The 17,571-nt window shown below is 52.9% G+C and overlaps 1 protein-coding gene across 1 annotated transcript in view; it reads left to right on the forward strand.

The window, feature by feature from the left end:
• The first annotated feature begins 9,264 nt into the window (after positions 1 to 9,264).
• RTKN (rhotekin) overlaps positions 9,265 to 17,571 on the forward strand; it is a 45,173-nt gene continuing 36,866 nt past the window's right edge. The window contains exon 1 of the mRNA XM_082271937.1: positions 9,265 to 9,443. Within this exon, the coding sequence (XP_082128063.1) occupies positions 9,321 to 9,443 (123 nt within the window). The 5' untranslated portion in view covers positions 9,265 to 9,320. The remainder of the gene's footprint in view (positions 9,444 to 17,571) is intronic.

The following is a 17,571-nucleotide window of genomic DNA, read 5'->3' on the forward strand; positions in this document are numbered from 1 at the left end:
AGTGTTCAGTATTGGGAAAGGGGTGTCAGTGGCGCCCTCTGGTGACCCTGGAGTGTCAGTGTTCAGTATTGGGGAAGATGTGTCAGTGGCGCCCTCTGGTGACTATGCAGTGTCAGTGTTCAGTATTGGGAAAGGGGTGTCAGTGGCGCCCTCTGGTGACTCTGGAGTGTCAGTGTTCAGTATTGGGGAAGGGGTGTCAGTGGCGCCCTCTGGTGACTCTGGAGTGTCAGTGATCAGTATTGGGGAAGGGGTGTCAGTGGCGCCCTCTGGTGACTGTGGAGTGTCAGTGTTCAGTATCGGGGAAGGTGTGTCAGTGGCGCCCTCTGGTGACTGTGGAGTGTCAGTGTTCAGTATTGGGGAAGGTGTGTCAGTGGCGCCCTTTGGTGACTCTGCAGTGTCAGTGTTCGGTATTGGGGAAGGGGTGTCAGTGGCGCCCTCTGGTGACTCTGGAGTGTCAGTGTTCAGTATTGGGGAAGATGTGTCAGTGGCGCCCTCTGGTGACTGTGGAGTGTCAGTGTTCAGTATCGGGGAAGGTGTGTCAGTGGCGCCCTCTGGTGACTGTGGAGTGTCAGTGTTCAGTATTGGGGAAGGGGTGTCAGTGGCGCCCTCTGGTGACTGTGGAGTGTCAGTGTCCAGTATTGGGGAAGGGGTGTCAGTGGTGCCCTCTGGTGACTGTGGAGTGTCAGTGTTCAGTATTGGGGAAGAGGTGTCAGTGGCGCCCTCTGGTGACTGTGGAGTGTCAGTGTTCAGTATTGGGGAAGGGGTGTCAGTGGCGCCCTCTGGTGACCCTGGAGTGTCAGTGTTCAGTATTGTTGACGATGTGTCAGTGGCGCCCTCTGGTGACTCTGGAGTGTCAATGTTCAGTATTGGGGAAGGTGTGTCAGTGGCGCCCTCTGGTGACTCTGGAGTGTCAGTGTTCAGTATCGGGGAAGGGGTGTCAGTGGCGCCCTCTGGTGACTCTGGAGTGTCAGTGTTCAGTATTGGGGAAGGTGTGTCAGTGGCGCCCTCTGGTGACTCTGGAGTGTCAATGTTCAGTATTGGGGAAGGTGTGTCAGTGGCGCCCTCTGGTGACTCTGGAGTGTCAGTGTTCAGTATCGGGGAAGGGGTGTCAGTGGCGCCCTCTGGTTACTGTGGAGTGTCAGTGTCCAGTATTGGGGAAGGGGTGTCAGTGGCGCCCTCTGGTGACCCTGGAGTGTCAGTGTTCAGTATTGGGGAAGGTGTGTCAGTGGCGCCCTCTGGTGACTGTGGAGTGTCAGTGTTCAGTATTGGGGAAGGTGTGTCAGTGGCGCCCTCTGGTGACTCTGGAGTGTCAGTGTTCAGTATTGGGGAAGGTGTGTCAGTGGCGCCCTCTGGTGACTGTGGAGTGTCAGTGTTCAGTACTGGGGAAGATGTGTCAGTGGCGCCCTCTGGTGACTGTGGAGTGTCAGTGTTCAGTATTGGGGAAGGGGTGTCAGTGGCGCCCTCTGGTGACTGTGGAGTGTCAGTGTTCAGTATTGGGGAAGGTGTGTCAGTGGCGCCCTCTGGTGACTCTGGAGGGTCAGTGTTCAGTATTGGGGAAGGGGTGTCAGTGGCGCCCTCTGGTGACCCTGGAGTGTCAGTGTTCAGTATTGTGGAAGGTGTGTCAGTGGCGCCCTCTGGTGACTGTTGAGTGTCAGTGTTCAGTATTGGGGAAGGTGTGTCAGTGGCGCCCTCTGGTGACTGTGGAGTGTCAGTGTCCAGTATTGGGGAAGGGGTGTCAGTGGCGCCCTCTGGTGACCCTGGAGTGTCAGTGTTCAGTATTGGGGAAGGTGTGTCAGTGGCGCCCTCTGGTGACTGTGGAGTGTCAGTGTTCAGTATTGGGGAAGGGGTGTCAGTGGCGCCCTCTGGTGACTCTGGAGTGTCAGTGTTCAGTATTGGGGAAGGTGTGTCAGTGGCGCCCTCTGGTGACTCTGGAGTGTCAGTGTTCAGTATTGGGGAAGGGGTGTCAGTGGCGCCCTCTGGTGACTCTGGAGTGTCAGTGTTCAGTATTGGGGAAGGGGTGTCAGTGGCGCCCTCTGGTGAGTCAGTGTTCAGTATTGGGGAAGGTGTCAGTGGCGCCCTCTGGTGACCCTGGAGTGTCAGTGTTCAGTATTGTTGACGATGTGTCAGTGGCGCCCTCTGGTGACTCTGGAGTGTCAGTGTTCAGTATTGGGGAAGGTGTGTCAGTGGCGCCCTCTGGTGACTGTGGAGTGTCAGTGTTCAGTATTGGGGAAGGGGTGTCAGTGGCGCCCTCTGGTGACTGTGGAGTGTCAGTGTTCAGTATTGGGGAAGGGGTGTCAGTGGTGCCCTCTGGTGACTGTGGAGTGTCAGTGTTCAGTATTGGGGAAGGGGTGTCAGTGGCGCCCTCTGGTGACCCTGGAGTGTCAGTGTTCAGTATTGTTGACGATGTGTCAGTGGCGCCCTCTGGTGACCCTGGAGTGTCAGTGTTCAGTATTGGGGAAGGTGTGTCAGTGGCGCCCTCTGGTGACTATGGAGTGTCAGTGTTCAGTATTGGGGAAGATGTGTCAGTGGCGCCCTCTGGTGACTGTGGAGTGTCAGTGTTCAGTATTGGGGAAGGGGTGTCAGTGGCGCCCTCTGGTGACTCTGGAGTGTCAGTGTTCAGTATTGGGGAAGGTGTGTCAGTGGCGCCCTCTGGTGACTGTGGAGTGTCAGTATTCAGTATTGGGGAAGATGTGTCAGTGGCGCCCTCTGGTGACTCTGGAGTGTCAGTGTTCAGTATTGGGGAAGGTGTGTCAGTGGCGCCCTCTGGTGACTCTGGAGGGTCAGTATTCAGTATTGGGGAAGGTGTGTCAGTGGCGCCCTCTGGTGACTCTGGAGTGTCAGTGTTCAGTATTGGGGGAAGGGGTGTCAGTGGCGCCCTCTGGTGACCCTGGAGTGTCAGTGTTCAGTATTGGGGAAGGTGTGTCAGTGGCGCCCTCTGGTGACTCTGGAGTGTCAGTGTTCAGTATTGGGGAAGGGGTGTCAGTGGCGCCCTCTGGTGACTGTGGAGTGTCAGTGTTCAGTATTGGGGAAGGGGTGTCAGTGGCGCCCTCTGGTGACCCTGGAGTGTCAGTGTTCAGTATTGGGGAAGGTGTGTCAGTGGCGCCCTCTGGTGACTGTGGAGTGTCAGTGTTCAGTGTTGGGGAAGGGGTGTCAGTGGCGCCCTCTGGTGACTCTGGAGTGTCAGTGTTCAGTATTGGGGAAGGTGTGTCAGTGGCGCCCTCTGGTGACTCTGGAGTGTCAGTGTTCAGTATTGGGGAAGGTGTGTCAGTGGCGCCCTCTGGTGACTCTGGAGTGTCAGTGTTCAGTATTGGGGAAGGTGTGTCAGTGGCGCCCTCTGGTTACTGTGGAGTGTCAGTGTTCAGTATTGGGGAAGATGTGTCAGTGGCGCCCTCTGGTGACTGTGGAGTGTCAGTGTTCAGTATTGGGGAAGGGGTGTCAGTGGCGCCCTCTGGTGACTCTGGAGTGTCAGTGTTCAGTATTGGGGAAGGTGTGTCAGTGGCGCCCTCTGGTGACTCTGGAGGGTCAGTATTCAGTATTGGGGAAGATGTGTCAGTGGCGCCCTCTGGTGACCCTGGAGTGTCAGTGTTCAGTATTGGGGAAGGTGTGTCAGTGGCGCCCTCTGGTGACTCTGGAGTGTCAGTGTTCAGTATTGGGGAAGGGGTGTCGGCGCCCTCTGGTGACTGTGGAGTGTCAGTGTTCAGTATTGGGGAAGGGGTGTCAGTGGCGCCCTCTGGTGACCCTGGAGTGTCAGTGTTCAGTATTGGGGAAGGTGTGTCAGTGGCGCCCTCTGGTGACTGTGGAGTGTCAGTGTTCAGTATTGGGTAAGAGGTGTCAGTGGCGCCCTCTGGTGATTCTGGAGTGTCAGTGTTCAGTATTGGGGAAGGTGTGTCAGTGGCGCCCTCTGGTGACTCTGGAGGGTCAGTATTCAGTATTGGGGAAGATGTGTCAGTGGCGCCCTCTGGTGACTCTGGAGTGTCAGTGTTCAGTATTGGGGAAGATGTGTCAGTGGCGCCCTCTGGTGACCCTGGAGTGTCAGTGTTCAGTATTGGGGAAGGTGTGTCAGTGGCGCCCTCTGGTGACTCTGGAGTGTCAGTGTTCAGTATTGGGGAAGGGGTGTCGGCGCCCTCTGGTGACTGTGGAGTGTCAGTGTTCAGTATTGGGGAAGGGGTGTCAGTGGCGCCCTCTGGTGACCCTGGAGTGTCAGTGTTCAGTATTGGGGAAGGTGTGTCAGTGGCGCCCTCTGGTGACTGTGGAGTGTCAGTGTTCAGTATTGGGGAAGGGGTGTCAGTGGCGCCCTCTGGTGACTCTGGAGTGTCAGTGTTCAGTATTGGGGAAGGTGTGTCAGTGGCGCCCTCTGGTGACTCTGGAGTGTCAGTGTTCAGTATTGGGGAAGGTGTGTCAGTGGCGCCCTCTGGTGACTCTGGAGTGTCAGTGTTCAGTATTGGGGAAGGGGTGTCAGTGGCGCCCTCTGGTGACTCTGGAGTGTCAGTGTTCAGTATTGGGGAAGGGGTGTCAGTGGCGCCCTCTGGTGAGTCAGTGTTCAGTATTGGGGAAGGTGTCAGTGGCGCCCTCTGGTGACCCTGGAGTGTCAGTGTTCAGTATTGTTGACGATGTGTCAGTGGCGCCCTCTGGTGACTCTGGAGTGTCAGTGTTCAGTATTGGGGAAGAGGTGTCAGTGGCGCCCTCTGGTGACTGTGGAGTGTCAGTGTTCAGTATTGGGGAAGGGGTGTCAGTGGCGCCCTCTGGTGACCCTGGAGTGTCAGTGTTCAGTATTGTTGACGATGTGTCAGTGGCGCCCTCTGGTGACTCTGGAGTGTCAGTGTTCAGTATTGGGGAAGGTGTGTCAGTGGCGCCCTCTGGTGACTGTGGAGTGTCAGTGTTCAGTATTGGGGAAGATGTGTCAGTGGCGCCCTCTGGTGACTGTGGAGTGTCAGTGTTCAGTATTGGGGAAGGGGTGTCAGTGGCGCCCTCTGGTGACTCTGGAGTGTCAGTGTTCAGTATTGGGGAAGGTGTGTCAGTGGCGCCCTCTGGTGACTCTGGAGGGTCAGTATTCAGTATTGGGGAAGATGTGTCAGTGGCGCCCTCTGGTGACTCTGGAGTGTCAGTGTTCAGTATTGGGGAAGATGTGTCAGTGGCGCCCTCTGGTGACTGTGGAGTGTCAGTGTTCAGTATCGGGGAAGGGGTGTCAGTGGCGCCCTCTGGTGACTGTGGAGTGTCAGTGTTTAGTATTGGGGAAGGGGTGTCAGTGGCGCCCTCTGGTGACCCTGGAGTGTCAGTGTTCAGTATTGGGGAAGGGGTGTCAGTGGCGCCCTCTGGTGACCCTGGAGTGTCAGTGTTCAGTATTGGGGAAGGTGTGTCAGTGGCGCCCTCTGGTGACTGTGGAGTGTCAGTGTTCAGTATTGGGGAAGGTGTGTCAGTGGCGCCCTCTGGTGACTGTGGAGTGTCAGTGTCCAGTATTGGGGAAGGGGTTTCAGTGGCGCCCTCTGGTGACCCTGGAGTGTCAGTGTTCAGTATTGGGGAAGGTGTGTCAGTGGCGCCCTCTGGTGACTGTGGAGTGTCAGTGTTCAGTATTGGGGAAGGGGTGTCAGTGGCGCCCTCTGGTGACTCTGGAGTGTCAGTGTTCAGTATTGGGGAAGGTGTGTCAGTGGCGCCCTCTGGTGACTCTGGAGTGTCAGTGTTCAGTATTGGGGAAGGGGTGTCAGTGGCGCCCTCTGGTGACTCTGGAGTGTCAGTGTTCAGTATTGGGGAAGGGGTGTCAGTGGCGCCCTCTGGTGAGTCAGTGTTCAGTATTGGGGAAGGTGTCAGTGGCGCCCTCTGGTGACCCTGGAGTGTCAGTGTTCAGTATTGTTGACGATGTGTCAGTGGCGCCCTCTGGTGACTCTGGAGTGTCAGTGTTCAGTATTGGGGAAGGTGTGTCAGTGGCGCCCTCTGGTGACTGTGGAGTGTCAGTGTTCAGTATTGGGGAAGGGGTGTCAGTGGCGCCCTCTGGTGACTGTGGAGTGTCAGTGTCCAGTATTGGGGAAGGGGTGTCAGTGGTGCCCTCTGGTGACTGTGGAGTGTCAGTGTTCAGTATCGGGGAAGAGGTGTCAGTGGCGCCCTCTGGTGACTGTGGAGTGTCAGTGTTCAGTATTGGGGAAGGGGTGTCAGTGGCGCCCTCTGGTGACCCTGGAGTGTCAGTGTTCAGTATTGTTGACGATGTGTCAGTGGCGCCCTCTGGTGACCCTGGAGTGTCAGTGTTCAGTATTGGGGAAGGTGTGTCAGTGGCGCCCTCTGGTGACTGTGGAGTGTCAGTGTTCAGTGTTGGGGAAGGGGTGTCAGTGGCGCCCTCTGGTGACTCTGGAGTGTCAGTGTTCAGTATTGGGGGAAGGGGTGTCAGTGGCGCCCTCTGGTGACCCTGGAGTGTCAGTGTTCAGTATTGGGGAAGGTGTGTCAGTGGCGCCCTCTGGTGACTCTGGAGTGTCAGTGTTCAGTATTGGGGAAGGGGTGTCAGTGGCGCCCTCTGGTGACTGTGGAGTGTCAGTGTTCAGTATTGGGGAAGGGGTGTCAGTGGCGCCCTCTGGTGACCCTGGAGTGTCAGTGTTCAGTATTGGGGAAGGTGTGTCAGTGGCCCCCTCTGGTGACTGTGGAGTGTCAGTGTTCAGTATTGGGGAAGGGGTGTCAGTGGCGCCCTCTGGTGACTCTGGAGTGTCAGTGTTCAGTATTGGGGAAGGTGTGTCAGTGGCGCCCTCTGGTGACTCTGGAGTGTCAGTGTTCAGTATTGGGGAAGGTGTGTCAGTGGCGCCCTCTGGTGACTGTGGAGTGTCAGTGTTCAGTATTGGGGAAGGTGTGTCAGTGGCGCCCTCTGGTGACTGTGGAGTGTCAGTGTTCAGTATTGGGGAAGGGGTGTCAGTGGCGCCCTCTGGTGACTGTGGAGTGTCAGTGTTCAGTATTGGGGAAGGGGTGTCAGTGGCGCCCTCTGGTGACTGTGGAGTGTCAGTGTTCAGTATTGGGGAAGATGTGTCAGTGGCGCCCTCTGGTGACTGTGGAGTGTCAGTGTTCAGTATTGGGGAAGGTGTGTCAGTGGCGCCCTCTGGTGACTGTGGAGTGTCAGTGTTCAGTATTGGGGAAGGGGTGTCAGTGGCGCCCTCTGGTGACTGTGGAGTGTCAGTGTTCAGTATTGGGGAAGGGGTGTCAGTGGCGCCCTCTGGTGACTGTGGAGTGTCAGTGTTCAGTATTGGGGAAGGGGTGTCAGTGGCGCCCTCTGGTGACTCTGGAGTGTCAGTGTTCAGTATTGGGGAGGGGGGTGTCAGTGGCGCCCTCCACTCCCTATTAATATTTCCCCGCTCCCCGTTCTCTCTGTCCTCCCCAGCCTTCCTCTGAGTTTTATTCTAGGAATTCTCTCGTCACTCTCCGGTTATTCTGCACTCTTTTATAGTTTAGGGCCCCTGTGGCCCCGGGGCGAAGCTCCAGTGTGGATTCTGTGCCCCCCCCCTTTCCTTTCCATCTGTCTTCTAAAACATTCTCATTGTCTTCATATGAAGTATTGGGGGTTCCATTGGGGGCCCCAGCTGTCTCCCTTTGAGTCCTCCTCACCATCACCCCTCTGGTTATAGTTCTTATGAAGTATTGGGGCCCCGCGGTGCCATGTGTGGTCCCAGCTGTGTGCGGTGAGTCAGGGAGGGGCGGCTGCTGCCATGAATGGGGGTCTTTCAGAGGAGGCCGGGAAGAGGCGGAAGGAACAGCAGAGAGAGGAAGACGGAGAGAGAGACGTGGACAGGGGGGAGAGAGGAAGCCGGGAGGGGGGACTGAGGACACACGGGACTACCGTGACCAGGACTGAGGATAAACAGGACTACTGTGACCAGGACTGAGGATAAACAGGACTACCGTGACCAGGACTGAGGACACACAGGACTACCGTGACCAGGACTGAGGATACACGGGACTACCGTGACCAGGACTGAGGATAAACGGGACTACTGTGACTAGGACTGAGGACACACAGGACTACCGTGACCAGGACTGAGGACACACGGGACTACCGTGACCAGGACTGAGGATAAATGGGACTACCGTGACCAGGACTGAGAACACACGGGACTACTGTGACCAGGACTGAGAACACACGGGACTACTGTGACTAGGACTGAGGACACACGGGACTACTGTGACTAGGACTGAGGACACACGGGACTACTGTGACTAGGACTGAGGACACACGGGACTACCGTGACCAGGACTGAGGGTAAACGGGACTACCGTGACCAGGACTGAGAACACACGGGACTACTGTGACCAGGACTGAGAACACACGGGACTACTGTGACTAGGACTGAGGACACACGGGACTACTGTGACTAGGACTGAGGACACACGGGACTACTGTGACTAGGACTGAGGACACACGGGACTACCGTGACCAGGACTGAGGGTAAACGGGACTACCGTGACCAGGACTGAGGACACACGGGACTACTGTGACCAGGACTGAGAACACACGGGAGTACTGTGACTAGGACTGAGGACACACGGGACTACCGTGACTAGGACTGAGGACACACGGGACTACCGTGACTAGGACTAAGGATACACGGGACTACACTGACTAGGACTGAGGACACATGGGACTATACTCTGCAACTGAGTGGGACTGAGTACAGGACTGCTACAGCTGGGACTACAGTCTGCGAGTGACCAGAGACTGAGGACAGCAGGGACTATAGTCTGTGAGTGACTAGGACTGCTACAGCTGGGACTACAGTCTGCAAGTGACCAGGGACTGAGTACAGGACTGATCACAGCTTGATCTATGGTCTGCAAGTGTCCAGAGACTGAGGATAGCAGGGACTATAGTCTGTGAGTGACTAGGACTGAATGCAGGACTGAGTACAGCTGGGACTGTGGTGTGCGACTGACTGGGGACAGAGGACACATAGAACTATACTCTACGAGTGACGAGGGACTGAGTACAGGACTACTACAGCTGGGACCATGGTCTGCGAGTGACTGGGACTGAGTACAGCTGGGACTATAGTCTGAGAGTGACTGGGACTGAGTACAGGACTGAGTACAGCTGGGTCTATGGTCTGAGAGTGACTGGGACAGAGGACACATAGGACTATACTCTACGAGTGACGAGGGACTGAGTACAGGACTACTACAGCTGGGACCATGGTCTGCGAGTGAGCGGGGACTGTGTCTGCTGTTGGTCAGTCAGCACTGTGGGGGGCGCTCTGGGAAGAGGACAGCGGGGGATGGGTTTGGGTTGGAGGTGACAGTGGGGGGTTGTTGGGTAGGAAGTGGTGTCAGATGTTAGTGTTGGGGGGTTTTGGGGAGCAGCGATGGCACAGGACAAAGGGCGACCCTGGGAGCCCCCCGATATTTGGGCCGACATGGAGGACAAGCTGTGGATCCTACAGGACATGAATATGATGTACATCAGACAAATCGCCCTCAGCCTGCAGGTAACTGCCCCCCCCTCCCCCCACGGGGCGTCCCCTCTGTCTCCTTGCTGGAGGGGCTGTAGAATTATTTTATTATTTATCTCCTGAATCTATCCAGACCTTCGTGTTCGGTGAGTTATCCACAGAACTCTCTCCAGAACTTTGGGTTTAGTGAGTTATCCGCAGAGAGCTCACCACACCTTCCGGTTTATTGAGTTATTAGCAGAACGTTCTCCAGACCTTCTGGTTGGGTGAGTTATCCACAGATCACTCTCCAGACTTTTGAGTTTGGTGAGTTATCCGCAGAGTGTTTTTCAGACCTTCAGTTTGGTGAGTTATCTGTAGAGCGCTTTGCAGACCTTTGGGTTTGGTGAGTTATCCACAGAACACTACCCAGACCTTTGGATTGGGTGAGTTATCTGCAGAGCATTCCCACAAGCTTTGGGTTTGGTGAGTTATCCACAGAATTCTCTCCAGACCTTCGGGTTTGGTGAGTTATCCACAGAATTCTCCCCAGACATTTGGGTCAGGTGAGTTATTCTCAGAGCGCTCTCCAGACCTTCGGATTGGGTGATTTATCCACAGAACACTACCCAGACCTTTGGATTGGGTGAGTTATCTGCAGGGCATTCCCACAAGCTTCGGGTTTGGTGAGTTATCCACAGAGCGCTCTCCAGGTTCAGAGTCGGAGTAAAGCCTTTTGGTGTCACCCAGTCAAATATCTTGTGGACACTCCGTGGGCTCTTCCAGATCGGCCAAATCGCCTATCTCAAGGTCGGTTCCACCATCCTGTTGCACGATCGATGGCTTAAACAGCATGGTCACCATGGTCGCCTAGGTCTTCAGAGACAGGAGAATCTCTGGGTCAGTAATTCAGTTAAAAGCTTGGAAATCTGCTTCATGCAAGGTTTACCCTGGCCCATGCCTGGTGGGGTAAGAAGAAGATTCCACCTGTGGAAATACTCCATGACATCAATGTTGACCATTTTACAATTGGGGTCTGGATCAATATTCGGCCCTTAGTGCCCCCGAGGGGCAAACCTGGACCCTTGCAGTCTTATTCCAGATTTGCATTTCTTGGTGAAGGCCTTTGTATGGGACGTCTCCCATGCGGCTCCTCCTGTGACCCTGCGGGTCCTCAGTTTGGTTCTGTTGGCCCTCTTATGACGGTAAAACCCGATTGTCTCAGATAATCTGAATCCTGCGTCCCTCAATAATCTTCAAGAAATGAATTTTACCCTAAGCACAGAAACCCAGTGTACAGAAATATTTACAGAGACGCCGAAGAAATGGCGTGCATGCGTCAACTTTACCTGCTCCGCCCGAAACGCGTTTAGTGACGTCAAATCATAAAATGAGGGGACTCCATAATGAAGAGATCTCAGGATTTATGGTTTTTGAGTTGAGCTTGTGTGTTCCAATATCTATAATGTATAATGGCGTATACGCTTCCCGCAGTGTATACAGGCGATATATATATATATAGTGTATATGGTGTGTATAGATACGGTATATAGTGGTGTATACAGGGGATATATATAGTGTATATGGTGTGTATAGTGTATAGATACGGTATATAGTGGTGTATACAGGGGATATATATAGTGTGTATAGTGTACAGATACGGTATATAGTGGTGTATACAGGGGATATATATAGTGTATATGGTGTGTATAGTGTATAGATACGGTATATAGGGGTGTATACAGGGGATATATATGGTGTGTATAGATACGGTATATAGGGGTGTATACAGGGGATATATATAGTGTATAGATACGGTATATAGGGGTGTATACAGGGGATATATATAGTGTATATGGTGTGTATAGTGTATAGATACGGTATATAGGGGTGTATACAGGGGATATATATGGTGTGTATAGATACGGTATATAGGGGTGTATACAGGGGATATATATAGTGTACAGATACGGTATATAGTGGTGTATACAGGGGATATATATAGTGTATAGATACGGTATATAGGGGTGTATACAGGGGATATATATAGTGTATAGATACGGTATATAGTGGTGTATACAGGGGATATATATAGTGTATAGATACGGTATATAGGGGTGTATACTGTATACCAGTACATAACACAGACCTCCAGATCCTGTACAATGGTGAACGGTCATAGCGGAGGGGACATCACACAATGCTCACTCTGTACTCATCGTCCCCCTGACATTTTCCAGAGGACAGCGTGGGTCACAGAGCCCCCCACGCCGATGACATCACACACTTAACCTTTTCCTTGCTGCATAATGTAGTATGGTATAAGGGATCGGATCCTGGAATGTGTATATATATATATATATTATATTGTCAAAAGTATTGGGACGCCGGCCTTTACACACACATTACCTTTAATGGCATCCCAGTCTTAGTCCGTAGGGTTCAATATTGAGTTGGCCCAACCTTTGCAGCTATAACAGCTTTAACTCTTCTAGGAAGGCTGTCCACAAGGTTTAGGAGTGTCTATGGGAATGTTTAAAGTACATTTGTGAGGTCAGGCACTGATGTTGGATGAGAAGGCTTGGCTCGCAGTCCAAAGGCGTTCTTTTGGGTTGAGGTCAGGACTCTGTACAGGCCAGTCAGGTTCCTCCACCCCAAACTCGTTCATCCATGTCTTTATGGACACCAGTGCACAGTCATGTTGGAACAGGGAGGGGCCATCCCCAAACTCCTCCCACAATGTTGGGAGCATGAAATTGTCCAAAATGTCTTGGTATGCTGACGCCTTAAGAGTTCCCTTCACTGGAACTAAGGGGCCAAACCCAACCCCTGAAAATCAACCCCACACCATAATCCCCCCTCCCCCACACCATAATCCCTCCTCCCCCACACCATAATCTCCCCTCCACCAAATGATTTGGACCAGGTCCAAAAAGACATGGATGAGCGAGTTTGGGGTGGAGGAACTTGACTGGCCTGACCTCAACTCAGTAGAACACCCTTGGGATGAATTAGGGCGGAGACTGCGAGTCAGGGCTTCTCATCCAACATCAGTGCTTGACTTCCCAAATGCTCTCCTGGAAGAATGGTGAAACATTCCCATAGACACTCCTTGTCCTTGTGGACGGCCTTCCCAGAAGAGGTGAAGCTGTTATAGCTGTAAAGGGCGGAGCCAACTCAATATTGAACCCTACAGACTAAGACTGGGGGTCATTAAAGTTCATGTGTGTGTAAAGGCCGGCGTCCCAATACTTTTGACCATATAGTGTAAATCTATATAGTAGTAAGAGAGACTTTTGCGTGGTGCTAGAGACGGTCGTGTTTTGGGTTGCTGCTAAATTAGATTGGTGGAGGTTGCTGTCTTGGTAGAAGAGATCGATGTTATTAGAGACTGCTGTGTTATAGGCAGGGCTGAGATAAGAGGTGGGGAGGAGAGGCAGCGGCTCTGGGCGCGATGGGGATTTAGGGGGTTGTGCCAGGGGAGGAATTCGAACTAAGAAAGTGGATTTGTTTAGGAAGTGGGATTGGGGAGGATTTGAGGGGTTGAGGATTTGTGCTAGAGGGCGGTTTTGGGGGGGGGGGGGGGGGATTTGAGCTGGGAGGGGAGATTTGTACCAGAAGAGGGCAAATTTATGTTTGGGGAGAATTTTGGCTAAAGTGGTTGTAAAGGCAGAAGGAGCAACCCAGCCCCCCTAATACTTATCTGAGCTCTATCTCGATCCAGCCATCTTGCATGAGAGCCTTGGCTGTGCGGGAATCTCCCTCCTGATTGGCTGAGACACCGCAGCGGGCTCCATTGGCGCCTGCTGCTGTCAATCAAAGTCAGTGAGCCAATGAGGATAGAGAAGGGGCGGGGCTGAGCCTGAATTGACACACAGAGCAGAGGCCTGGCTCGGGTGCCCCCATAGCAAGCTGCTTGTTGTGGGGGACACTCAGCAGTAAGAAGGGGCCAGGAGTGCCGGCGAGGGAAGGAGAAGAGAAGGATTGGGATTGGGATTGCTCTGTGCAATGAAAAAAAAAATGAGACTTTAATATTACTTTAGGGGCAATGTTGCAATATTTATCTCCTGCCTGGAGATTGGCTGGATTCCCATAAATATTCAGATCTTGGCCTCTTTGCCTCCACCCACTAGCTTCTAGAAACTTCCAGCAGCTTCTAGCACCAAGGGGAGGTACCAGAGGCCTGACCTGTAGAGCCCTCCAGCTTGACCTACAGTAACCCCTGACCAATTAAGGAGACTCACACAGGCTACTGTGAGTCAAAATAGATTTTCCTCACTCTAACTGTACACTAGAGGGAGCTACACACACTTATATGTGCATTTCCTGCACCTGACCCATAGATTTGGGTCCACTGGGCAGCAAGGAGGCACAGGATGAAGTTGCATTCAAGGTGAGCAGAGGGGGAGTCCGGGGTGCCTGACCACAGCCTCGGGTATACATAGGTACAGACAACGCTAGACAAAAATCAAGTAGAAATATTAGTGGCCCCTGCTTGGGTATTTAATATTGAGTTGTGGTTTGATAATGCGGCTATACAGTCAGATTCTTAGTTATAGGTTGCCAAAACCAAAGGCTCCACCCATTTCTGTCTCTGCTGCATCAGGAGCACAGCTGGGGGAACCTTTTGTCTCCAGCCGGGACTTTGTGGCACTGGTGGGGGGAAAATCCATGGTCTACATGTGGTGGATCTACATACAGGTCACAGTGGGGGGTGGGACTGTCTGGCACCTTTCCTTCAGGCGGTGCGGTGTGGCAGGAGCTTTGTGTGAAGGAATGGTGCCACTGACTGGTGTGCCCCATAGGTAAGCGGTGTGGGTTGCTGGGATTTGCTCAGGAGACATAAAGATGGTGAACCCCTCCTTCCCTCTCAAGTGACAACTGGGGACCATAACGGCTTCCCAATGAAGCACTTTTGGATTTTTCTTCCTTCACTGGGGATCCCCTTGGCAGGAGAGCCCATTAGCATCTTGGTGCCGGCTTCCCTGTTGATACTGGATGGTGAAGTTGTATGGTTGTAGGGCCAGACTCCACCTTGGGAGGAAGACCTTATACCCAGAGACTGGAGATACCCAGAGACTGGAGATACCCAGAGACTGGAGATACCTAGAGACTGGAGATACCCAGAGACTGGAGATACCCAGAGACTGGAGATACCCATAGACTGAAGATACCCAGAGACTGGAGATACCCAGAGACTGGAGATACCCATAGACTGGAGATACCCATAGACTGGAGATACAGAGAGACTGGAGATACCCAGAGACTGGAGATACCTAGAGACTGGAGATACCTAGAGACTGGAGATACCCAGAGACTGGAGATACCCAGAGACTGGAGATACCCAGAGACTGAAGATACCTAGAGACTGGAGATACCCAGAGACTGGAGATACCCAGAGACTGAAGATACCTAGAGACTGGAGATACCTAGAGACTGGAGATACCCAGAGACTGGAGATACCCAGAGACTGGAGATACCTAGAGACTGGAGATACCTAGAGACTGGAGATACCCAGAGACTGGAGATACCCAGAGACTGGAGATACCCAGAGACTGGAGATACCCAGAGACTGAAGATACCCAGAGACTGGAGATACCCAGAGACTGGAGATACCTAGAGACTGGAGATACCCAGAGACTGGAGATACCCAGAGACTGGAGATACCCATAGACTGAAGATACCCAGAGACTGGAGATACCCAGAGACTGGAGATACCCATAGACTGGAGATACCCATAGACTGGAGATACCCATAGACTGGAGATACAGAGAGACTGGAGATACCCAGAGACTGGAGATACCCAGAGACTGGAGATACCTAGAGACTGGAGATACCTAGAGACTGGAGATACCCAGAGACTGGAGATACCCAGAGACTGGAGATACCCAGAGACTGAAGATACCTAGAGACTGGAGATACCCAGAGACTGGAGATACCCAGAGACTGAAGATACCTAGAGACTGGAGATACCTAGAGACTGGAGATACCCAGAGACTGGAGATACCCAGAGACTGGAGATACCTAGAGACTGGAGATACCCAGAGACTGGAGATACCCAGAGACTGGAGATACCCAGAGACTGAAGATACCCAGAGACTGGAGATACCCAGAGACTGGAGATACCTAGAGACTGGAGATACCCAGAGACTGGAGATACCCAGAGACTGAAGATACCTAGAGACTGGAGATACCCAGAGACTGGAGATACCCAGAGACTGAAGATACCCAGAGACTGGAGATACCTAGAGACTGGAGATACCTAGAGACTGGAGATACCCAGAGACTGGAGATACCCAGAGACTGGAGATACCCATAGACTGAAGATACCCAGAGACTGGAGATACCCAGAGACTGGAGATACCCAGAGACTGGAGATACCCAGAGACTGGAGATGCCCAGAGACTGGAGATACCCAGAGACTGGAGATACCCAGAGACTGGAGATGCCCAGAGACTGGAGATGCCCAGAGACTGGAGATACCCAGAGACTGGAGATACCTAGAGACTGGAGATACCCAGAGACTGGAGATACCCAGAGACTGGAGATACCTAGAGACTGGAGATACCCAGAGACTGGAGATACCCATAGACTGAAGATACCTAGAGACTGGAGATACCCAGAGACTGGAGATACCCAGAGACTGGAGATACCCAGAGACTGGAGATACCTAGAGACTGGAGATACCCATAGACTGAAGATACCCAGAGACTGGAGATACCCAGAGACTGGAGATACCCAGAGACTGGAGATACCTAGAGACTGGAGATACCCAGAGACTGGAGATACCCAGAGACTAGAGATACCTAGAGACTGGAGATACCCAGAGACTGGAGATACCCAGAGACTGGAGATACCCAGAGACTGGAGATACCCAGAGACTGAAGATACCCAGAGACTGGAGATACCTAGAGACTGGAGATACCTAGAGACTGGAGATACCCATAGACTGAAGATACCTAGAGACTGGAGATACCCAGAGACTGAAGATACCCAGAGACTGGAGATACCCAGAGGTGTCGGCCTGCACAAGAAAATTTAATTTGCAGTTTGAAGCTGCCAGGACTGGGTTGTGGCGAGGGCACCGCTGAGCTATTCGAAGGCTGTTTGGCAGGCAGGGGTCCAAATCACTATCCATTGTTGTCTTGGGGAGGTCCATCAGAGGCTTTGCTATTGTGTTGAACTGGGGGTTCCTGTTTTCTGTATTAGCAGTGCCCAGAAAAGTCAGGACTTGTTTCCTTGTCTAAGGAGTGGGCCAGACCCTCATTGTTTTTACTTTAGCAGGCTCTGCCCCCTTCCACCTGGTGTCCTAAGCATTGCCCCTCTGCCATTCCTATCTGGTACATACAGTATCTGGTTGGATGGAGACTCACACAATGATGATCCTCCCAAGTCTCACTAAGGATAGCTATATCATCAAGACAAACATAGGCAAAGTCTTGGCAGTTGTGCAGCAGATGGGAGGGGCAGGGGTATTTTTCTTCGTCTTTGATTCCAAAGGACATGTTAAGGAATATACAGTATATGGTCAGAAGAGAATGATAAAGGATGAGCGTTATCAGTGTAGAGATTGTAATAGGTGCACCCATATCAGAGTCAGGGGTACTCGGAGTCAGTAGGAGAGGGACGCAGGTCTTCAGAAGGAGAGGGTAGCAGGTCTTCAAAAGGAGAGGGTAGCAGGTCTTCAGAAGGAGAGGGTAGCAGGTCTTCAGTAGGAGAGGGTCGCAGGTCTTCAGTAGGAGAGGGTCGCAGGTCTTCAGTAGGAGAGGGTAGCAGGTCTTCAGTAGGAGAGGGTAGCAGGTCTTCAGTAGGAGAGGGTAGCAGGTCTTCAGGAGGAGAGGGTAGCAGGTCTTCAGTAGGAGAGGGTAGCAGGTCTTCAGTAGGAGAGGGTAGCAGGTCTTCAGGAGTAGAGGGTAGCAGGTCTTCAGAAGGAGAGGGTCGCAGGTCTTCAGTAGGAGAGGGTAGCAGGTCTTCAGTAGGAGATGGTAGCAGGTCTTCAGAAGGAGAGGGTAGCAGGTCTTCAGTAGGAGAGGGTAGCAGGTCTTCAGTAGGAGAGGATAGCAGGTCTTCAGAAGGAGAGGGTAGCAGGTCTTCAGTAGGAGAGGGTCGCAGGTCTTCAGTAGGAGAGGGTAGCAGGTCTTCAGTAGGAGAGGGTAGCAGGTCTTCAGTAGGAGAGGGTAGCAGG

The sequence above is a fragment of the Pelophylax lessonae genome, assembly GCF_965119305.1.
Source record: "Pelophylax lessonae genome assembly, chromosome: 1".
Classification (NCBI taxonomy): Eukaryota; Metazoa; Chordata; class Amphibia; order Anura; family Ranidae; genus Pelophylax; species Pelophylax lessonae.